This window comes from Opisthorchis viverrini, assembly GCF_000715545.1.
Source record: "Opisthorchis viverrini unplaced genomic scaffold opera_v5_28, whole genome shotgun sequence".
Taxonomy (NCBI): domain Eukaryota; kingdom Metazoa; phylum Platyhelminthes; class Trematoda; order Opisthorchiida; family Opisthorchiidae; genus Opisthorchis; species Opisthorchis viverrini.
Window position 1 is genome coordinate 2,681,308 of NW_008751684.1, and position 24,014 is coordinate 2,705,321.

The window sequence follows — 24,014 nt, forward strand, 5'->3', positions numbered from 1 at the left end:
AGCCAGAGAATCCCGAGCAGTTCATCACTGTGAACATGTGAAAGTGGCGTGTCGAGATATGATTCTGAGTGATTGCGTAGCAGCAAAAAAGCTAAATTGAACAAAAACGAGTGCAGAAAATTCCATTGCGAATCACCCAAAATGTTTGTCAAAACCTAGAGGGGATGGAGAATATGGTGATTGATACAGCGTATATATTACTAATTACTAATTATTATTATAGATTACTAATTTCAGAATCGAATCACACATTTGGTGCATTCAGCTTGTGAAGTTACTGAACTAGGATGCTTACGTCAGAACGATGCAGCAGCTGACGCAGACCTCTCAAAAACTTCATTAGTTAGTCTGGCTCCACGTGACTCTAAACCACACAGTGTATTTTTTCAAATAACTGAATGAAAGACGGCAAAAAAAATGGAATAGAGAACGGTCTGATGGAATGTCGTGTCTCCAACGTCCTAGAGTTTCACATTCCGCGGCACTATTTTCAACCGTGAATTCTAGACCAGAAACAGTTCATCGGAGTGTATGTTGCTAGTCTCAAATGTCTCCTACCGCAGTGCGTGACAGAAACGTGCCAGAAATACGGTAATTTTACTTGACGCACACGTATACACAGTGCTTGCTTGCATTGTGGAATAATTGACTGCCGACGAACTATCTCAAAGCCTGTATTTCACCCCTATCATGGATACGTGTTACCTAACCTGCGTCGCGTACTGTTGACAAGCTGACGACAGTCACTACAAGGTAGGCATAATGTTGGACTTCAGTACTACTGATATTTGGACTACAAATGTGCTTGCTGGTTAGGACGGATGAAGGTCAGCGAAAGAAGATATTCTCTTCTGGATTGGGAAAGCCAGAGCAGCTTTTATGAACCTGCGTCAACTGTGGCGTAGGCGTGACATCAGCTTCTCCGTCAAGCGTCGAGATTACATTACTGGTGCGTTCCGTAATACTATACAGGTCAGAAACCTAGTCGCTGCGCGCCGAGGACGTCAAAAGACTCAGTATTTTACCACTGATGTCTTCGGAGCATTGCCCGAGTCTGGTGAGAATACAGGGTCAACAATGCTGAAATACGTCGAATGGTATTCGGAAGAAATGACCCACCCACGATAGAAGAACTGATCACACTTCATACGTTGCGTTGGCTTGGCCACGTGCTCCATATGCCGGTCGACCGAATTCCTCGAATGGTTCTTTTGCAGAACCACGCGAAGGGTGGAAACGAGCCGGGGGAAGTGACTTGGCAGCGAAGTGTGAAAGCCATTGCTAACAAAATCAACTGTGCTGATCATTACCGTTTCCCTGGATGGGGATCCCCAGACGGGCCACATCAACGGCTAGAGACATTGTTAGACATGGCCCAGTCGCGCACTTAATGGCGCTCGTGCATCCAAGCTATGAATAGCTCCCATCTCACCCCCACCCACTTAAAATCCCACTGACAGCTCTGTATTTGCGCACCAATTTATCAGCTCCCGCCTCCAATGCGCAGCTGTATACCCCACCTTCCCAAATCATCCGTGGGAGATTGTGGCAGCTACAGTCAGTGTGCGACAAGTAGGTGGTTATTACAGCTGATAATGATGATCTACTTTTCTACAGTTACATCGGCCGAGCGGAAGCGTTGTTTACATTGTCTAGCCAATCAGTGCGAAGGCTTTTTATGGAAAAGCTATTGATTGTACTGCATTGTAGCGCGAATTTTGGAGGAGGAAGTCTTTATCTTAGGTGGTATCTCTGGAGATCCTACAACATTAAATCAAGTAATTAGACCATTTGGAACACGACCATACCTCGGACCTTCGCATTACCTTTACCCTGGGCCTGGTGTCCATTTCGGGAACTTTATGACGAACCCATCGACCCATCCTTAGGCACTGTAGACGAGTGTAGTTTCAGCATTGTGTACAGAATACGTCGACCGAACAGCAGAACAACTTCAGGTGCCTAAGTTTCGAGAAATTGGACACTAGGTGACAACTGAGCATAAACGAAGGTGGATACTGATTGCATCCTGGATCGGCGGTCCACACAAAACAGGGGCGCCTGAAGGTATCGGAAGTGTGCTAAACACGGCAAACACTAGGGCGTCATTCCAAAAGAAATGTTCACGCTTGCTTACGATGTAGTTAATTTGCAGTTCTTTTGATAATTCCAACAGGGACTATGAATACAAAACTAAGTATAACAACTACAATGAGTTCTCCCTACAGGATAGACAACCAGAAACCCGCACTTCATAAGTGGTGAGAAGAGGGAGTGCACAAGTCGGCCGCCAAGAAAAGTAGGTAGAGACTTGGTAGTAGTGTGACTTATACCAGATCCTGGACGAAGAATGGATTTTCCGTTTGCAGTATCCATCAATTCGGAGCTATGCCTGATCGAGTTTTAGAGATTAGGCCTAACTGACGAACCCTAAGAATGATGAAACGGGTACCAAGCTGTCCAGAGTTTTCATCGACCTGATTGAAATTTGCTCCAATACCCGGAATACACATTACATGGCCTTTGTGGAGCACAATTAGTTGAAGAATATTACGGATGAGAAAGGGAGAGAGAAAGGGAGCAGTATAGCCAGAGAAGGATGCCTCGTCCCTAAGACGAGCCTAAATACTCACGAAAATCCTGGGTATTTTATGCGAAGTTCACCCGTGATAGGTGTCTATTTCATCGCGTTTTTATTAGGCCATAGTGATCTCAAGAAACTGCAGTACAATCTTAGACCCCCACTTAATTCTGACTTATCATCGAAGAAAACATCGTGCGACCACTGTCGATGGATATGCAGGCAAGGCATAGGCGGCAGCTCAATAACTATGTTCTATCTCACTCAGTTTTCCAGTTTTACTGGCGAAAAGGTTTTCTATTAACTCTTGAACACCTCAGAGGTTTATTTACCACAAAATCTGAACGCTCTTTTTTACACCTGATGGATAATATTATTTTCAGTATTGTACGTAAAGTTTTTCCAGCGATAATCTCAATGGAGCTCTACAGACAGACCCCAGCATAAGCATAATACACTATGCTTATGCTAGAAACACCAGCTAACCAGTTTACTTCACCACCACGATAGTAAGGTAAAAAAAAACGCAAAAACAGCGCCAGCGCTTGCAAATTCCCGATATTTTAGTGCTGTCGGTTATTAAGCGGATTGGGCATGCCGTGGGTTACACTTAGCGCCACTCCTGTTATTTTGCGGATGCCACACCAGTCTTTATAAACTCTGCTCGTTTCCCGTTTGGTTGGATGAACATGCACAAAAATCGAGGGTCATAGAAGCAAAATGAGTGGGTACCCCGTGAATTAATAGATGTCTGAACCCTACGGCAGGCAAAATGGTATTTAGGTAGAGGCTCCGTGGTTGCTTTGATAATCTACCTCATCAAAAATTGTCTCCAGCCTCTTGCCTCTTGCCCAACTAGACAACAATTTTATCAGAAGGAGCTTCCAAGGCATCTATAATCTTAGTCAGTGACTAACCACGACTCTTCAGTTTCCAGCTAACTAGGACTTGTGTGTCAGTCCATCTCTCAACATTTGAGGAACATGCTTTATTCGGGGATAGACAGTTTTGGCTGATCGGTCACTGGGCTTGCACTTGGTCTATTGCCATATCTTCTGCTTGATTGCCAGTCCAATCAGTTAGCTTGATGGGGGCCAGTCAAAGCTCGACAGCCCATTTGCATCTTCCTCGCAGAGGGGTCAAACTTTTGAAACGTAAAAAGGGATAGGCAGCGCAGAAGCACTACAAATTGTGTCTTTGGTCGATAATTAAACATGCCAGAGTGTCGAAATGAAGCGAGTGAAGAGCATCTTATGTTTTTTCATAGGTTACTCAGTCAGTGCATGAAACACTTCAGTAGTTAGGCTTGTCAACATTCTTGAGCAGGTCATCTGCTTTATAGGTGGTCGGAGTATTCCCAATCCGGCCTCGTACCTTGGTTGTGAAGATAAAAAGTGCTTCTGGTCATGATCTATATTTCTTTCCTAAAGACTCAAATTGGTGAACAGCATCTGGAGATTAGCATGCTACTAAGGGTCAGTCATGAAGTTTAGAATGAAGGATGATATGAAGAAGGTCCCACACAGATATCTGGATGCTCTCACTCTACACGCTGAATGAGTATACGGAGCTTTCAAAATATTGAGATGCTTATTCGCAATGACCGGCCGATCGGCCTCACGAAGCTTTCCGATTGCCTTATCCAAAAACATTAGGGTGGTTGAGTTCCTGTAAATGTATCGGCGCTTTGGTGTCTGTCCCATGAAAATATCAACCTTGGTAAAAGCACGCTATTCTTCTTTAGTGGTCTCTATAGTTAATGCATTGAGACATGTCAGCATCTAGGACGTGCTAGACACTACGTCCTCCGTTTAGTTAGCACACGAGGTTCTAAAGCCTTCTTTGAAAAAAGGGCTGACGTCGGTTGATGCCAGTCGTGCCGTATCCCTTCGTCAGTGGCGTAGAGCTGAGAATGTGAGCCCCAGTGTAACCTAGAATTCCAGTGGTGGATATGCTGGGCTGATGTAGTGGGATTCAAGTAGATACAATAACATGGACATATGGCCTAGCCAGTTGGTCTGCTGTTCGAATTTCTTGTTCCTTCTGTCAAGTTGGTGTTACAAACTATGGAGCATATTGCCGTCTTTTTTGCGCAAGTCTCACAGTTAATTTCCGACCGGAGGAATAGCAAACCTACGAGTGTTTGCTATTTTCATTTTCTATTATCTGGTCATCCTACCTAAACTTTCTCACTGTTTCAGTTTTCTCTTCTGCTCTTCCTCTTTCACCCTGCACTGAGTAGGTTGGAGCGGATCAAGTCCTGGTAAAGATAATGGCTCCACTACGTTGGTCTCCTATAGCTATCCGTTGCGACCCGCAATGTTGTTGAAATCGCCTTCAAATATCAGTGGCAGTGTCTGATTGTCTACGTAGTACCTGAATAAGTCGAGCCACTTACCTTTTGATTTACTTGTTGCTTGATTGTTTCTACTGCTACTCTCAGGATTAGACTAAAGAAACACGACCTGTCAGTTTTCAAATGTGTACGATGCAGCACCTTATGTTTCCGAAAAAACGGTCATAGATTATTTTAGCCGATTCTGGGAAGTACTTTTGGCACTTCGTCCAGTTTTGCTGTCGACGTGACGGCTTCTCAAAAACTTAGATGCGTAATACCTGGTCTTCAGCAACAACGGTAGGTTGCATCTCCAAAACTGACATATTCTGTCTTGTGTGTAAATCGCAGTAGTTTGAGTGAACAGGGATCATCGGGTGTTGGGCCATTAGATTCCGACACGCATGCTAAGCTTCGTAGTGCGAGTCGGCTTAGGTTGCTTTGCGTGCGAAAGTATCGTGAAAATCTGGTTTGTAGGTAGGGATGACGGCGTGGAGTTTTGTACAGGCAGCTTGTTTTACGTTCTGGGAAGCCAGTCCGAAAGAACCCACTGCGCTTCATGAATGTCTAAGTTTATTAAAGCAAAATCATGCGTTTTTGTTAGATTACGAGCAGCGTCGTTCACCGTCCTCTTAATGTATGACTGAGCGTTCTTATATGTCCGCTGGAGAATGGCTCACTGTGATTGGCTCTGTAGAACTTGGAGCCGTCGTTCTGAACTGCATTCTTGGCCTCCAAAGGGATAATCCACTTCCAACGTCGCTCGTATCCCGTGACAAACTCCTTCGATCGGACATTTTCTCAAATTACTCAATAATTTTCTTTGCCTTCTAGAGAGCTAGTTTCACATGAAGTTTTATGTGCCCTGACAACATTTTCTAGGTTCTCATTTAGCAGTGATGTCACTATTACATGTATCTACCGAAGTAAACGCAACCCCTACCTACAGGAACAGTTCCTCAGCCCAATGGTATCTGCTTACAACCGATACACGTTAAGGTAAATACTGAAATCTATCGTAGGGTCTAGCCAAAATTAGCACACTCGTGAAATTCGTCGTAAAATTGCAAATGCACAGAATACTTGTAAAGGCTGTAGCCACCCGGTCACCCACATACTTGATTGTTCAGCTTACTGTCGCTCACTGGATAGCCAGACTTGTTTTTTCCATACTCAAACCACGTCACATTGAGCTGACACATCGGACACCGATTGCCTGTATCGTCTAGTCAGCTTAGCAACTAATTATGCGCTGACGCGCCCACGTACACGTAAACGGACCTACGTATAGGTAAACCGAACACAGTCAGCACACACAGACTCACGCGCGCGCAGGGAGCAAGGAGCCAGCCAAACATTCCAAGTCCATGGACATTTATGGAGTAAATTTAGCAACCAAACTGCGGAGAAAACACGTTCCCACCGTCCAGACTTTCGCCAAGGCACTCTCGTATACGATAAGTTCCCTGTTGACTTGCTCCAGACTCTATATTGCCCTTATTTTATACATGGTGCAAGTCGCTTCTGCAAACTACTGTCAACCACCGTAAAGGCTGTTGTTAGTGCACACACCTTGTGAGTTGTATTATGGCCATCATCACCTGTGCACTAATAAGGCCTATTGGAAGCAAACACTTTGAATGCATTCTTTCTACAACGCTGAATTCTGTTCCACAATTCCCAAAAAATTAGTGACAGTAGGAATCAGTGACACAAACTGCGGGCTCGAACAAGTCGAAGTCTAATCAGGGGTTCCTATCCTTCTGCTCATTGCATCAGAACACTCATGCAGTCGAACACTCACCGTCAAACATTATTTTGAGGGGAATCCTGAGGAGAATAGTTGACGACGTGTACCACCAACTGTTGCTCTGTAGGTTTGACGTTTTTTTTCTCAGGTAACAGACTTTGGTCCATTATTGCATCCTGTCATCCTATCGAACTTTAGTGGCATCTGGTTGATCACGTTACAGAATCGATTTTTCCCAGGTCGAATTCGTGTCGCGTAATAGACCGTATTGCAGTGACTTCTGCCATGTGTGCAGTTAGTTCAGGACTCAAACATGGAGCTAATGGCGGGCACAGTTCGGGCTATTTTGATATATATCTTACACAGGATTTAAGCTCCCGGACTGGTTCCAGCCTTACAAACCGTATCCGTTTGGCATGTGGTGAAATTCGCCGGATATGGAACTTTGGATGTTATGTGCTAGAGGACTATTTTGAAGAAGTTTCTCTCCCACATACCATCTATTCTATTCGTGCTGCTCTCAAAGTCTTGATAGCAATGACACTTTCTTGGTTGATCGCATGCTTGATACAATCCCATTCCCTGAAAGCACCATGGTTTTCATCAGCTATCATACTGATCACAGGGGAGTTGACAATGTACACAACAACCCTTTCAAAACTCCCTACGATTCCATACTCCGTCTGTTCTTTATGTGGAGGGCTCATCGCCATGGTATTGGAGCTTTTATTTGCCGTGCAGGGAGCGATTTTACCGTCAGTTCCTTTGTATATGCTCTTGTTTATACTGTTTCCTATGAGTTGGCGAGTCCTAGTTGCGATTTCCGCAATTAAAATGATTGCATGTGTGACGCTAAATTTTGTGATCTTCATCTGTCCATCGGAGATGGAAACCGTGAATAGAACAGCGATAGATCATGATGGAGCAAGAACTATACCATTTGACTTCTTGCACTCAGAACGGCTCATACACAATCTTCAATGTATCGGTATAATCTTTACTATTCTATTTACCAGTTTTAGGCTTAGGTTACGACGAAGAGCCGCATTTCTGCGGATGATCGAAGCATTTCAGGCTCGTGACTGGGGTAAACAAGTGATTTCCCAACAGTTTCGTTGGATCGATACAATTATGCCTTCTGTTGTGAGCAAGAAATACATGCATTTACGAAAAGAGAAACTTAGGCAAGGTAAACGCATGTGGATCTATTCGGAATCGATGGACAATGTGAGTATCCTTTTTGCAGATATTGCGGGATTTACACAAGTGTGTGCGCAGAAATCAGCGACACAAGTTGTTAGTTTACTCAACGATCTGTATCGTTATTTCGACGACCTCTGTGGTATTTTCAATTGTGAAAAAATCGGTACATTAGGTGACTGTTATTACTGTGTTGCCGGATGTCCTGTTCCACAGTCCAACCATGCAGAGGCATGTGTTGAAATGGGTCTGGGGCTGTGCCGAATTATGAAGCGGTTCAACAAATCTTACCAAGAACGAATGAACTTAAGAGTTGGCGTTCACACGGGAAAAGTAAATGCTGCTATAATTGGGCAGCAACGTTTCCGATATGATGTCTATTCGTACGATGTATCAATTGCGAATGCCTTGGCAAACTGTGGACTGCCTGGTCGCGTGCATATTTCTGAGGCGACCTATACTTTGGTGAAGCACGTATACGAAGTGGCTACTGGTCCGGGGTTGGACGTGAAGCAAGAGATTCGCTCTGGTCTAGCTGGGATGGTGTTAGGTAGGACAAGGATAAAATCGTTTTTCGTCAATCCCCGTTCCTCTGTGTTGTATAACGCCCCGGTAGAAAAATCAATCACCCTGTTCCAACGACTAAAAGCTCGGCGAAAGCTGGATTCGATTGATGATTTCCCCCATTCGATTGTCGATTTTGAAGATGGAGGAACTGTAGATGAAGGGGTAATGAACACTTCGTTTTCAACGGAGCAATACCGTTCAATTTGGCGAAGCGACCAGTTGAGAACCCCTGTGGGAATCGAAGACAAAACCAAATTGTATCGCCCCCTCTTGACCATAATTAACGAAATGCGTGGACAACAGGAAGGTTTGATGAAATTTTCCGACCAGTTACCAACAAAATCTGGGACACGGTTGTTTCAACTCTGGTTAACCGAGTTGTCAGATAGATCCCCGGATAACGCGAATGAAGGGCCGGTGTACATGGATTCGTTGGAGTATTCCTATGCGATTGATGTGTTTGGTACTGTTGGTATGTGTTTGTTTACACTAATGGTGTCTTGGTTGTCTGTATTGGAATCCGACCCCATCCATCTGGGCTTTAGGCTCTTTTCTATTGCTGAAGTCATTTGTGAAGCTGTTATAATTACCCTGGTGATCTGGTACACTGAACATCCTATCTCACCGAAATGTTTACAAGGTAAACTGCGTCTAATCAGCCTGAAGCTTGTTAAGGAGTGCACGCTGTTTCTGCTTACAAGTATACCAACGATTCGGTTAGTCCTTTGGCTACAGTGGACTGTTGGGCAGATGTATTCAAGTGGTTTGGTCAACAGACTGGTGCTCGATCTTCAAGTTCTGGTCACCTGTATTCATATTCTCCCTGCGACGTCTAGCGCGATCGTACGTTCACTTGGTTGTCTGTTGACTTTGATTACACTACGGTTGGTACTTAACTGGACGGGAAAAGTTGTCGCAGAGGAGTTCGTTGAGCTTGAAGAATTACAATGGTTCCCTATATTGTTGATGGTGTATTTCATCACTCGACTAAATCATCATTCTTGTCGTCACGGTTTTCGTGCGCTTCGTGAAGCCTTGTCGGCCCGTCAGAGAGCAGATGAAGAGGAGAAAGAAGCGCGCGATCTCCTGGAAAATATTGTTCCTCCATACGTGCTAAATCGGGTGATGTTGCTGTGCAAAGACCCAGTCAAAGAGCCTTGGACGTACGCAGTATCACTTCCAAATGCGGGTGTGATGTTTGCCTCCGTTTCAAACTTTTTCTCCACCTATTACCGTGAGGATTACAAGGGTGGTGAATCAGCTCTTGTGCTACTTAATGCTATTATCTCTTCTTTCGATGGTCTTCTGTCACGTCCAACACTGGCCGAGGTGGAGAAGATAAAGACGATGAACGATTGTTATATGGCTGCATCTGGACTGAATCCGAATAAACTAGCCGAAACGGCAGACAGTAAAACTCATTTGGTCGCACTTATGGACTTTTGTTTTCTGATGATAGATGCCATGGAAGAATTCAACGCCAACTATATCGTTGGTTCTGAGAACTTCGAACTGAAAATTGGCTACAATTGTGGTGCAGTCACTGCCGGAATTATCGGTATTCGAAAGCCGTTCTACGATGTTTGGGGAGACACAGTAAATGTGGCAAGTCGAATGCACATGACTGGAAAACCAGGCATCGTTCAAGTACCCTCTCATGTATATGACCAACTAAAGGCTCAGTACGAATTCGAATCCCTGGGAGAAGTGTTTGTTCGGGGCAAAGGTTTGATAAACACCTACTCATGTACTCAGAAACGCTACACTTGAACATCTCAGACTGAAAACCTGACATGCTTTTTTGACATTTATGACAGTGGATTACAGCAAGTTCTGCACAGTCGACTCTGCCGCCTGTTGGTCGGTGTCGTCAGATTTGGCTCTACGGCAATAAAGACGAATACTTGCTTGTCACCAACGCATCCAGCTTACCACAACTTACATGAATAAATTTGCCGCAAGAGACGTCGAAACAATTCCATGACTTTTCGAACACTATTCAAAGAGCAGTACTACTAACAAAACGATGGAACAAAGAGTTGTCCATGCACTGATTGGAAAAGTTGGTACTGAACAAGAATCCACATGTTGGCGAGACAGTTTCTGATGCAGCTAATGGAAAAGTTAGTACTGAACAAGAATCCATGCGAATATGTTAGCGAGACAGTTTCTGATGCAGCTAAGGAAGTCTGATCTAGTTTGTGGACTGACCATACCTTGGGTTATGAATGTGGTGAGGTGCGCTTCGTGGGGATCGTGATTTGCAGTAACATAAGCCGCAGTGAGAATTCCTGGGACGAGTTTATCCTCATGATTGTTGAGCCATCCGAGGACCCTGAGACACTCTCCACTGTTTTCTGGTATTAAAAACTTCGACTTTCTTTTTCGTTTCAACTATTTCCCTGGGTATTTACCAGAATCGGTGACAAATTTTGCATTCGCCACCTAAACCTTCAAATCATGTCGGGCGCACGCTGTTTTAACCTACTCACCTGGTAGGATTTTTGAAGTTATGTCATTAATTCCCATGCAATATTGACAGAAAACCCATTGTCATTCTTTGTTCTATGCACTGACAATCACGTGAGCACGTGTCTTCTCCTCTTGCACGCTACGGAGTCTTACTCTGGCTGACATTTGAAATCCAGCCTTCGGACCCTACTCAAATGGTTACTGAGATCATCAGTGCACGTAGCCCATTTACCGAATTGGTGTTAACGAGAGGATCAAATGCATATCATGCGCACTGCCGTTCACACCAGCCGTCAGCGGATGATTTTGTCCGCTGTGTACTGTTGATTGTGGTGTCGTTTTCCTCACGTGATAAACACCGTGTCACTTTTCTATACATGCGACTTTCGGCCAACTGGCTGGCAGGTTGGCAATTCAGCAGCACAGCNGGCCAACTGGCTGGCAGGTTGGCAATTCAGCAGTACAGCCGTCAGTCAGTCAGTCGAGAAACACAGTAACATTCACGCAACACGATTTGCGCTCCTAGTTCGGCGTGGATTTCAGGTTCAAACTGTCTGTATGAGGCAAACTTATATGTGTGTGCAACGACTAATGAATACAATAAGATTAAAGCCTGAAACTGTAACAGATATCCATCTCTACCTATGGAAGCATGGACTGGACAGACAAATTACGCCAGATGCGTCCTCCAATTTCCACGGAGAGTGGGAGAGCAATGCACGAAGATTTGGGAAAACCGATAGCTAATCGTGTCCATTTAAGGGACACGAGATATGAGAAGGCCCCACAATGTGACTCAGACAGTTTATTAAGGGCCTGCAGCATCCACAGACGAATGTCTCGCGCTGTGAGCTAAGACAGCAATTTAGCCAGTTTACGGAGAGACTTATTAGGGTCCATTCACTAACACAGAATCATCTAGTGTTTCACCCATCACGCTACCTTAGTTACTCCCCCTCAGTGTAATGTTTGTAAAACTGTTTATCATACTTGTCCGCAGTAAATCTGGGCGAATAACGCACATCGAGCGTTATGATTGAGGCTAGGCTAGTTCGGGGATAAAACCATGGGCGTCCGACCGCTTTTGGGGGTCCTGTGGCTGCCATACAGGCTAGCGTAAATCCTATCCTAGGTACATCCGCGTTTTAGGAGCTGACGAAGTGAATGACGCATACACGCGTACACGTAATAATCACACTTATGTGTTATATGCGTTTTGTCGCGGCGTATAAATGCTGAACAGTGAATGCGATAGTAAATATGTTGTTTTGAAACTACGACCGTCAGTTCATCGTANGCCAACTGGCTGGCAGGTTGGCAATTCAGCAGCACAGCAGTCAGTCAATCAGTCGAGAAACACAGTAACATTCACGTAACACGATTTGCGTTCTTAGTTCGGCGTGGATTTCAGGTTCAAAGTGTCTGCATGAGGCAAACTTATATGTGTGTCCAACGACTAATGAATACAATAAGATTAAAGCCTGAAACTGTAACAGATATCCATCTCTACCTATGGAAGCATGGACTGGACAGACAAATTACGCCAGATGCGTCCTCCAATTTCCACGGAGAGTGGGAGAGCAATGCACGAAGATTTGGGAAAACCGATAGCTAATCGTGTCCATTTAAGGGACACGAGATATGAGAAGGCCCCACAATGTGACTCAGACAGTTTATTAAGGGCCTGCAGCATCCACAGACGAATGTCTCGCGCTGTGAGCTAAGACAGCAATTTAGCCAGTTTACGGAGAGACTTATTAGGGTCCATTCACTAACACAGAATCATCTAGTGTTTCACCCATCACGCTACCTTAGTTACTCCCCCTCAGTGTAATGTTTGTAAAACTGTTTATCATACTTGTCCGCAGTAAATCTGGGCGAATAACGCACATCGAGCGTTATGATTGAGGCTAGGCTAGTTCGGGGATAAAACCATGGGCGTCCGACCGCTTTTGGGGGTCCTGTGGCTGCCATACGGGCTAGAGTAGATTCTGTCCTAGGTACATCCGCGTTTTAGGAGCTGACGAAGTGAATGACGCATACAGGCGTACACGTAATAATCACACCTATGTGTTGTGTGCGTTTTGTCGCGGCGTATGAATGCTGAACAGTGAATGCGATAGTAAACATGTTGTTTTGAAACTACGACCGTCAGTTCATCGTAAGCAGGTGTGTTTGAGTACGCTGTGTTCATTTAAGCCTGGAGAAAGCGGTTTTTATTTGCTTCTCAATAGACTTACCTCAGCCGGCGGTAGTTGATTTGTAGACTTAACAGGTTCGCTCTGGTGACCACTATGATGTCAGAGTCAGTTGCCATCATTTCATTGTCATTGGCATCACAAGATATCAGGAAGGTCAGATTCCTGAAAGTAACTACTGAGTACCCGTAATCTACTGAGACCACACAGACAACGCTCTCTCAATATTCTGTGCGTCACAGCCCTGTATCAAAGCAAGACAGTGTGAGTCGGCTTTGGACCAAGTTCAGACGGTGTACCTCCAATAAAATGGCTTGAGACCGTTGTATTTTTTGCCCTTACGCTCTCGCACTCGCTGTTAGGAATAAAGCGGTTGTGTTCCCTTCAGTGAGCCTTTTTTCGGCACTAGGAACTGGAGCGGGGTCAGCAGTCAGATGCAACAGATTGGCGAATCGGCAGGTATAACGCAAGCACTGAGCATTCTCTTCGTTATTTGTTCCGGCCGGGTACAACCTCGCTTCAGCCATACAAACCTAAGGGATGATGGAAAATTGCAACGGTCAAAGCTGTTATCCCAGTGATTATATGCTATCTCATCGTGTGCGTAGATCAAGACTGATACGATGCTGTATCGTATGTACTCATGCCATTACTGTCCCACTTTTTTGGATGCTGACGGTAACAATTGGTTCACTGCTGTACAGTGCTTTTGCGATCATTTATCCGTCTTATACCTAGCGAGCTTCTATCCTTCACACAAAAACCGTGCTTCCCACGTTCGAATTACAGCCAACATATGATAATATATATACTGGTATTTGCATCGGGTTTGACGGTCAACATCTGGAAGCCTGCCCATAACTGTTTAGCCATAGAGCTGGATGTGACTTAGTAGCGGAGTTCGCTGCATATTCGATATTCATTGAGGGATAGCAAGCGCGACAATTCACACCTGCCACTGGATGGAAACACGAGTGATACTGCGCTGGACCACTCACCAGTGTCCGATTGCCTAGCGCTTTTTCTTCGAGTTTCCTTTAAACGTACCAGACAAACGGCTAGTATTGATAGGTTTGTGCCAGCAGGACCCATCGGACATTTAATCCAGTGTTGGCAGTGTCTCAGTCTGTTGAGAAACGCAGACAGGCAATTCGACTATTTCGGTGAACCACATGTTTACACTAAATATGTCCCCATAGTAACGTGACTAACCAGATCAGCTGCATTCGCCTGAAATATACGTTCAAACGCATGGCGCAAGTGCGGCGACAGACAAGTGGTTTGACGGAGCACGAAATCAGCTGGTGCGAAGCAATTAACGTCAGCTAATCGCTTAGCTGCAATAACAAGTTAAACTTTCTCTCACGAGCTGGATCTCTGACAACGATACTTTTAAATTAATGGCTTCATTGTATCACCTGGAGACCATCGTGCCCGGACTAACTACTGAGATATCTAGACTACACTGCAGTTAACGAGAAACTGCGATGCAGATTGTGTTAAGCGTAAATGACCATTCAGACTCAGGGCAGGCTGATGTTCGCCCTCACGCTCGCTTCCGTTCTCCGTTCACCACAAACTGGCCCAGCAGTCAGTCAACGAAACGTTAATCGAAACCTAGAGAATACAATGAGGTGCACGTCTTGCCGCAAGATCAACTATTAGACATCAGGGATGGTTGGAAATTCCGGCCAATGTGCCTTGTGGAAATTGCTGGAAATGTGCAAATGAGCAAAGAGACACTATTTGACGGACCGCCGTATCGAGGGTTAACATGATTAGAAAATTGATCTGAAGGCAGGCCTTGGGTGTGTGATTTCACTCACAAGATCATTTGGGACTTTGGGACTGACCAGCGGGCATAAGTGCCGTCTTACATGTTAAAATGCTCAATAAGCTGTCGAAAAGAAAAATCTGTGCAGCAATTTATCCGCTTGTCGACGTATTTTATGTGCACATTCTGCAGCGAAGTATGAATACCGAAAATTGTGTGCAGTGAAAAAGAGACGCCTAAATCTGTTGGCCTCCTATAACCGACTGGCTATTTTGGACCTCAATGGCATTACGTAGGTGTACTAATCAAGATAGAATAATCTGTCAAGCACTATTTCAGTGGGGCAGGTCGCTGTGAACAGTCGTGCTCATGTGGTTTAATCAATAGCGAATCTAAGTAAGAATTTCGCCCACGTGCTCCATATGACAGTAATCCTTGCCTGGCCAGGAATCTCGCGAAAAAATGCTCCTCATTTCTCCATTTGGTAGATCATGCGATCACAATGTCGAACCGAGCAGCCCTAGTATCTTCAACAGGAAAATCTTACCGATTTGGCGTACAGTCCATCGTCTGCACTGAAAACTGTTTTTTCTCAGAAACAAACCTCTGAAAGATTTCTTCCCTACCAAGTACGCTTTTGGGCTGAAATACAGTGTATTTTCGTTTTATTGCAGACCACCAGCACGTTTCAACCGATGCAGTTCTCAATTATTAACAATTATTGACAAGTCAATAAGTCAACGTTCACGCGATTGCATCAAGAAGTGGCATTTCGCCAACTCAAACCTTTCAAATTCAGAGGAATCTCGCTTTTCTTGCGTAAAACGTGCTTCAGACCTTGTGAATAGAGTATATTGTGGCTCCGACCTGATGCAAATCTGCCGGTCAGCAGCGCGTAGACCAGAAGACGCCTGTCTATATTTATTCTACGACTGTCAGTTGGAGATCAGCTGAGGTTGATGCTGCATCGAGTCAACTACTGCTAATGGAGACCCTAAGAGCCTGAACACGGTGGGTGCGACCCCTTGACTGATCGCTCTTTTCTTCACATCTCTATTCTGTGTGCTCCGTCAACCTGTTCTACACTACTTTGGGTACTTAGTGGAGGTGAAACATGCCAACTACCCGAAATCGTCATGTGTAAAGTGCACAGGCCCTTCTCACGTACCTCAAATAGACCGATCTAGACACAAACTTCTTTGTTCCTTAGACTTCAGTGCTTTGTTCTCCCACCCTGCATGTACCTGGAGGACACACTAGGTGTAACTTGTCTGCCTTGCCCATGCTTGCATAGGTAGAGTGAGGTAGGGATTTAAACTTGTCCTAGTTCCAGCATTTAATTTTATTAGGGCGTGCATTAATGGTCCTACCTAACCATGGAGGCATATGAAGCCCGAGATTTATGCGGGGAAAAGTTAAAGAGGAGAACGGCTTGCTTGAGGTGCAAAATGACAAAGCGATGGTGCACGAAAAGGCAAACGTGCGTTACTCGACGCAACCGCTTTACACATTGAGTATGGGCCTCAATTATTCGCTGCTGCATGCCTGGGTATTTCAGACCACCCACAGATTCACGTCTTGCTACTTCGTGTCTTCTTTAAAACGGAGGAAAAGTGGTCAGGATATGAGACAAAAGCAAACATTTACAGCGGTCTTCCTAAAGGACCCGAGTGCGGCAGCCTATTGCTTGTGATGTGTCCTCATACACTCATCCCTCATCCTAACTACTCATATCAAACGAAGCAGAACATCAAGGCTTCGTAAGTATGTCGCACCCCCTAGGGCTTGGAGCAGGAACTTAAACGCTTGATAGTCGCTTGCCACCTGGCATTATCCCAGCCCTCGTGCTTCCTTCGGGTGGTATGGCAGCTAGGCACCGGAAGGGAAGCGAATATGTCCCTCAAAAAGACCGGAATCAAAAATACTAGTTTAAAAATCGTCATCAGACGCATACATTTTCCTGTTAAACGGAATGAAGAAGAGTTGAAGCCTTCACATTATTGCGGTCAGCAGGTAGCCATCACGCAAATGTACTATATTGGTAGGTTTATTCTATTTTCCATACTGTAGACCTTGCTGGCTTCAGAAGGACGTTATGAAAAGGACACGCTCTTGTTTACAAATGGCTTGATAGTGCAGGCGAGTCGTGATGGTGTCAGCTATCTTTCGGATACCCGAGAGGTACACCGTAGAGTTATGACGGGTCAACCTTGTATTCGCCTTGTGGTTTGTGTTACTCGGTTGCTCTTCCATCGCCTTCTAATTCATATTCATTCGATAAATTTTCTCAATGTCCTTTCTTTTTCAGATATCACACACTACTTATGAAGTTGCCGAAAACACTTCGACAGCTCACTAGCGGTTTCACAACTCGTGGGGATCGTAAAGCAGGTCCAATCCCGGAGTTTCGAGCAACCACCAGTCACAATTGAACACAGAACTGTACGTAACTGCAGATGAGCAGTTGCTGACTAGTTGTGGCTCACTAAGGATACATGTGATAGGGTGGTGCCATGCCTATTTGTTCTCCTATATTATTTTTCTGGTAGGCCCAAGGCCTTTTTCAACCACATTACCACTCTTATTTGGTAGCGCATTACCAATAGTCACCACTGTTGCTGATGTTGCTGATGGTGATGATGATGATGATGATGATGATGATGATGATGAGGGGGAGGAACAGAGGGATAACTTTAAGCTGCTTCTCAGGTACTAAACGTTGGGGCATACAGGGATGAATGCCTAGTTGACATGGTTTGCACCTATGGATGACACTTTTGGGTTTGGATCGAGGCTGTAACTTTCATTCAGGCCATTAATATCAGTCTGCGCCATCAATACCCTTGGCGCGACGACACTGGTAATGTGTTAAGCTTGATCACGAACAAGCGGATAAACTTTTATTTCTATGCTGTAATCAGGCTTACAGGCAGGGTTCTTAATTCTAGAAAAGTCATGATATAAATGCATTTGAAAATTCCCCACAGCAGTCTTGGAGCTCTACCGGTGCGGTCGAACAATATAAGTGTCGAGAAGACCCTCGTTTTCAACAGGTATCACTCCGGCCAAAATAGCCTCATACTGCGCGGACAAGATCAAGGTGCATTCAAAAACTGTTTGTACTTCGTGCGCAAAGGCATTACGAGCGACGTTTTCTGCCACTTCAAGAGATCTTCCCCAAGCAACGAACGTTGGTTTCCGCAGACCGATTACTGCCGTCGTAACCTGCCCTCTTGTGTAGCCAATCTTCAAATCAATCATTCGTTTCTTTGACAGGTGTTCACTATTGATCCGTTGCATTCGACGCTGGGCTTGAACGCAGAATTCAACGAGTATATCCATGTGTGTTGTATCGGAACAATCCCAGGTCGTAAACTGGTTCAGTCCGCTGGCCAGTACGATCATATCATTGAAAAAGCGCACTTTCTCAAGCTCAGTAAACCTTCCACTAGAAATCATATCGTCAATGGTACACACAAACAAGTTCAGGACCTTCAAACTCAGCTCCCATTGAGCGGATTCTAAATTCCAGTGTGTGATGTACAAATTCGACATATAGAGAACAGCAACTCCAACGTTTTCCCATTCTGCATTGTGGTGTTTGACAGAAGAATTTGGGATACTAAAACGTGAACGTAGGAGCTGCCGTTTAACATAGCTCGGCAGTAAATGATTCATCATCTCTCGTAATCTGGTATGGTAGATTTCCGACTCCTCACGAGAGATCTGCAGCTCGCGCATTGCAATGAAGTTCAGGCGACAATTTCTCTCGTTCAGGTTAATCATCGTCAAGACCACAATGAAGGATGTACAAACTCTAATCAGCTGGTCACTCATCAATTCTTCTGCCATTAATAAGCTGTTGATACTGCCCCAAGTGGATGGACTGAACCGTTTTGGCTCAATTATAGTGCCATAGGTGTACAAGTAACCGAAATGACAAATAAACAAACTTAGAATACCTATCCATTTTGAATTAGTTGTAGCAACCATTATGTTGAGGATCGAAATGGTGTTAAAAACAATGAGTGCGTTGTTCGAGCGTAACTCTCCAACAACGTTTACCTCAAGCAGCGAAAAGAAGATAAATGAATGTATGCTTGGTAGGATAGTTAGAACGAAGACAAAAAATTGCCTCGTGGAATTTCTGGACATGATGACAAATAGACGACGTCCCACACCTGCGGTCACAGACTGTACAAATCTTGTGCTCGTCCAGCAGACACATACACACAGAAGGAGTGCAACGAACACTTCCAATGCATACAAGATGAAAATACGTCTGTCGCTCCTTTCGTACCCAGTAAAGGTCATCGAACAGACCAGTAAAGTGACCGTTGTCACCAGGATCATTATGGCGTCCATAGCGGGTGCCAGTTTTAGCGAGTCAATATAGATAGGATTGTTCGGGTCTTGAACATGGTTTACATAATGCCACTCTAGTTCTCGATTTGTAAAAACGTTTGACCAGGTGCCTACTGGAATATACTGCATCAATGTGATTTGCCGCTTTGGGTCCGCACGAAGCTGAGTGATCAAACGCAGAACCTCTGCGTCGAGTTGATAGGGTTTGCCGCTGTCTAATTCTTCAGTTCGATCTTTGTTCCAACGAGATATTTCTCCATTACAATGAATAGAGGTGTTCGGGATGGCCGATTCCTTTGGAGAGACACAAAATACGCTGCGACGTCCGACTGTTGTTGCCGCAGCAAATGCCTCACTTGCGAAGTCTTGATTGAGGAGTGTCGGTTTTCTTGATTTACTCGCACGAATTTGGCCCAGCAGGTGTACACAACGCTCAAAAAGACCATGTTCCGACTTGACAGAGGAAGTAATTGAACCTTCCATTTCAGTAGGCTCCTGCGTTACGTAATACGTTTGTAGCGCCTTAGAACGTACGGTGAACTTCCCATCAACTAAACATTCAGTTTGTAAGATTAGCCTCTCGCCTAATTCTGTCGGAAAGTTCATGTGTACTCGTGTGTGAGTGTCATCCGAAATCGTTATGTAACCTGGAGGACCAGAATCTTTGACGTGAAACGCAATGAAGACATCTGGAGAAATCAAGTCATAATGAACTTTTCTGCCTCCCCAAACCATAATCGTAACCTTCCCTGTGTGGATTCCGACTCGTAAAAGAACCAAGTGACTACGTTCTAAGGTCAGGTGTTCATTTACATGCACCATAGCACGGGCCAGTTCCACACAACATCTTGCGTGATTCATTCGTGATTTAACAACACCACAAGTATATACATAGGTGTCAGGAAGAACAGCCAAGCGCTCACAGTCGTATTCGTTCGATTTCCGATCAAAGTAGTCTATCATATCTGACATGATCAGTACAACTGTCTGTATGTCTTGAGTTGAAATCAGTTCACGGAAATTGACTAGTTCAGTGACGAGAATTGTTACATCCACTGCTGACTGGAGGTAAAGTCTTCTGTTTGCATAGGTTTGACGAAGGTTTTCTTTGCCTTCGTACTTGTGCCAGATAAATGAAGGCATAAGAACATCCCTCAGACTTTCGTTTGTCGCTAAAACTTTTCGGTTTCGTCGTTGCAGGTGCACGGCCTGTCCAATGTAGATGAAAGCAGCTCTTCGTCTTATTGTATTCCAAAACTGCAGGTACATACCTGTAATGAAGATCAGAACGCACAAAGCAAACTCAATTGTAACACCATGCCTGATGCCACAGTAAAAACTCAGGGTGCGCGATTGATCATCGGTTAGGTTAGTCCCATACGAATAAGTTTCATTGCCACAGGTGGTGAAAGTAATCTGATGTTCCGCCGCATTCATGTAGGCAAAAGAAAACGACACAATCAAAGACAGCGTAAAATCGAGCGTTAAAGGTAATATAATACACAAACTGAACAGCATTTCTAAATACGGTATGATAGAAATCCACTTGACTATTACTTCCATAGAGCCGATCATGGATATGGAGAACGCCACGGCTAGAACGGCACATGAAGTGCGTGAGTACCATTGATGGCTGTATTTGTTATAAGAAAAAAGATAAAGGAGCAACGCTGCTACCATCAGAACCAGAAATAGCTTCATGATGTGCTCTTCAAACGCACCAGTGTTGTAGGCCGCAGCAAATATGCAGCCCCAATAGGTGAAGAGAGCGAAAATGAGTGCCGAGCGGAAGCATCGCCTTGTGTACTGAATAGAAGCCGCATTGAAATAATTTTCGTACACTTTCGAGTGAAAGGATAAGATGGAGCTTATGTCTCGGTATATCTGACCAAGTTTATCCACCAGTGTATACGATTCCGTTGGTTGGACCGAGTTTCTCCGCAGGCTAAGATGAAACACTCTGCTACGTGCTAGCCAACCGAGATGACGTTGCATCCCTAATCAGGTGATGTAACCTTATGGGAGAAAAATCAATATGCCCCGATTTAAACGTTGATCACATCAGTACTATCGTTCTGCCTTAGAACCATCCATATTTTCCATGTACAGCTTATATAACCGACATCAAAGCTGGGATACACAGACATACATTAATTACTTATTCGCCGTTCAACAGCACCTATTGTCTAACGTCAAACGACGTGCTCGACAACAAACGTTCCGTTCGGTCCCCGCCACTCAAATACATCTTCAAGTATCAGGAGTTCGCAGTTCACAGCCGACACCCAACACAGGTTGTGAAACCTTTGTGGAACACCATGCAGTAAGCTGTCAAAGGTCACAAACAGAAAGCAGACAACCCAGTCTGACACGTTCTATTGGCCGTACTGAGCAGATAAAGCAGACTATTACAAAGCGAAACGCACGGAACAGGTTCCGAGAAAGTTCAAACTCTTTCAATCGTCATGATGGCAATCCGCATGGTCGTGAATATTCAGAAACTGCCAGCCTCGCGCATTCTGGCATGCAAAAGTACAAATTTCCCAAATATCGAATGTACTTCTCACCTAGCTGCGATAGATCAACTACATCAAGCGGGAACTCTGATAATCGGTATCGTGAAGCTTCAACCACAGCACATCATCATCAGATAAGAAAATCACAGTTGATGGCGGCTGTCGAGAGGGTATCACGTTATCGTGAACGTATGCATCATTATGCTACATGTGGTGGTCCGATACAGTATGCTGTCATAAGTGGTCGAACTAAACATCTGACGAAGATAAGACCACGAGTTCCTATATTTGATCACTGAGCAGAGCATACAGTACGCTAGATGGGTTTGCAAATGACAGTAAACAAAGCTCTGTAACATCTGTCCCCATGTCATGAAAATTGGTTGAATATCCACGCCTTGTGCACCCTATTCACAAAGAATGTGGTTTCAGTATGCTGTGCTTCATATTCATGTTGACGTTTACAAAGTGTTCACTAGCATCCATTCAACTGGCCAGCCAAAATGCCCATCACTCACGTTCTGGTGTCAAAGGGGATCAATAAGTTCTCCAAAATGAGTTTTGAAGACAAGCTTAAGGTATTGTGCAATTTTATCTAACACTATATGTACTATCAGAGGTTTACTCGGATCCCGAAATCTTAGTTACAACGGGTCTTTTGTCCTTATTAGGACCCATCAGGGGGGGGTGGAATAACGGGTCACGTGACTCACTGGGTGACCGACAGACGACATTAAGACTTGCAGCTTTTTAAGTTCATTTTTTAGGTGCTTTGTTCTGATCGGCTCTTGGGTCATTCATACAATTTACCATTTCTGAGTAGTTGTAAAAGAGGAGGGACTAGTGTATCAATGATACGTTATGACTCAGATTTGTGACCCAGTCCCCGGTGTCACGCTTTGCGAAGGCTGGCTTCAACACATATACTTTGATTTTCCTGAAACGTCTGCCTTCTTGTGTGTATAGATTGTGTGGGGAAAGTAGCCCAATTGTTTGGATAGTATCCGGAATTTTTGCGAATCCGGAAGCCAAGGCCCATGATTCTACAAGTGGGACACACTCCCAACGAAATTCTTCAACCATCTTGTCTATTCAACCGTAGCTTTGAGAACTTTAGTTAGATTACCTACTTGTCAGATATACCTGTTCGTGAAGATAGAGGTAACTCTCCCTTGACGTGAGCTTAATCGATATTTTCTATTGGAGGACAACACAGTCAGGGTCAAAACTTCTGCACGGTGCGTTCTCACGGGAGACGACATGGAACTTGAGAAAATTAGACAATGAATTCTTTAGAAAAAAATACAGTAAAAGGAGTCGGTCTAGCTGACGAAAACCCACAAAAACTTATCCTCATTTAAGCGCAGCAGCTGCGCTTTGTGTTTCCACTCTGCGATTTCATTGCAAAGCCTTGTGTTTATGGTGCAATGCGAAGTGGAGCACAAAGCAAATCTGTGTCGGTTTAGGCATTCTAATAAGTATGGATAAAATTTACAAGCATTTCCTTTCCGTGTACGTCCATTCCCAGAGGCTGGGCTCAAATAATCATTAAAATACGTTCCTCTTTTAATCGTCATCATCGTCAGCACCATCTTTGAATGCAAAAACCCGTTCCGTCTTTCTTTATAGTGGCTACATTTGACGTAGTTTCATTCAACGATGATCTGGGTAGATAGAAAGGGATAGCTACGCACCTGAGATGGTAGTTGATTAGGTTGATGCGCGAATACAGGAATGTCAATGAACACTTCACTGAGAAGCTTGGAAGGGGAAGCTATGCACTAAAGGCGGCAGCCAGAGATTTGCGCTCCTCAATAAAAACACTTGTAAATATCGTATAGTTTGGCTCCATTGCTGGATTGGCCACAGCTGAGATGACCACCGGAAGGCCAGAGATAACAGAAGAGACGACAAAATTATTCGTTTTGCACCAAAATACATTGCATCGAGAAAGACACACATTACAGGAAACTTGTATAACTCGAATGAAGAGGCCCACAATTGAAGTTCTTCTTGAAGTTCAAGGGTCTAATTTGAAATCACTCAGGCCTGTGGGACTCAAAACAACCCATAGGCACGAGTAGGAGGCATGAAGCGCACTAATAAGATCTAGTCCTAGGAAGAGCGGGAGGTGATTTTGGATCGTGGACTGTATTTCACTACTGATATCCTTTATACCATACTCCTTAACTTTTTATTCTGAAGTGCTTGTACCGGATCTAAAATATTTTGCTGTCACTTTATAGGAATATATTT

At 44.4% G+C, this 24,014-nt stretch overlaps 3 protein-coding genes across 3 annotated transcripts in view; 2 read left to right on the forward strand and 1 right to left on the reverse strand.

Annotated features, from left to right (window-relative positions):
* Positions 1 to 6,951: 6,951 nt before the first annotated feature.
* Positions 6,952 to 10,203, forward strand: T265_02366 (hypothetical protein; the record flags this gene model as incomplete). The annotated part of the gene is made up of 1 exon (XM_009166580.1): positions 6,952 to 10,203. One exon carries the CDS (start codon positions 6,952 to 6,954, stop codon positions 10,201 to 10,203), a length of 3,252 nt encoding a protein of 1,083 aa, XP_009164844.1.
* A 7,674-nt stretch (positions 10,204 to 17,877) lies between these two features.
* On the reverse strand, positions 17,878 to 21,237 carry T265_02367 (hypothetical protein; the record flags this gene model as incomplete). The annotated part of the gene is made up of 1 exon (XM_009166581.1): positions 17,878 to 21,237. The coding sequence occupies one exon, from the start codon at positions 21,235 to 21,237 to the stop codon at positions 17,878 to 17,880; it is 3,360 nt and encodes a 1,119-aa protein (XP_009164845.1).
* Positions 21,238 to 21,343: 106 nt separating this feature from the next.
* The window catches only part of T265_02368 (hypothetical protein), a gene marked incomplete at both ends in the record, with an annotated part of 19,901 nt that continues 17,230 nt past the window's right edge, over positions 21,344 to 24,014 (forward strand). The window contains one exon of the mRNA XM_009166582.1: positions 21,344 to 21,984. Coding sequence (XP_009164846.1) covers positions 21,344 to 21,984 — 641 coding nt within the window. The remainder of the gene's footprint in view (positions 21,985 to 24,014) is intronic.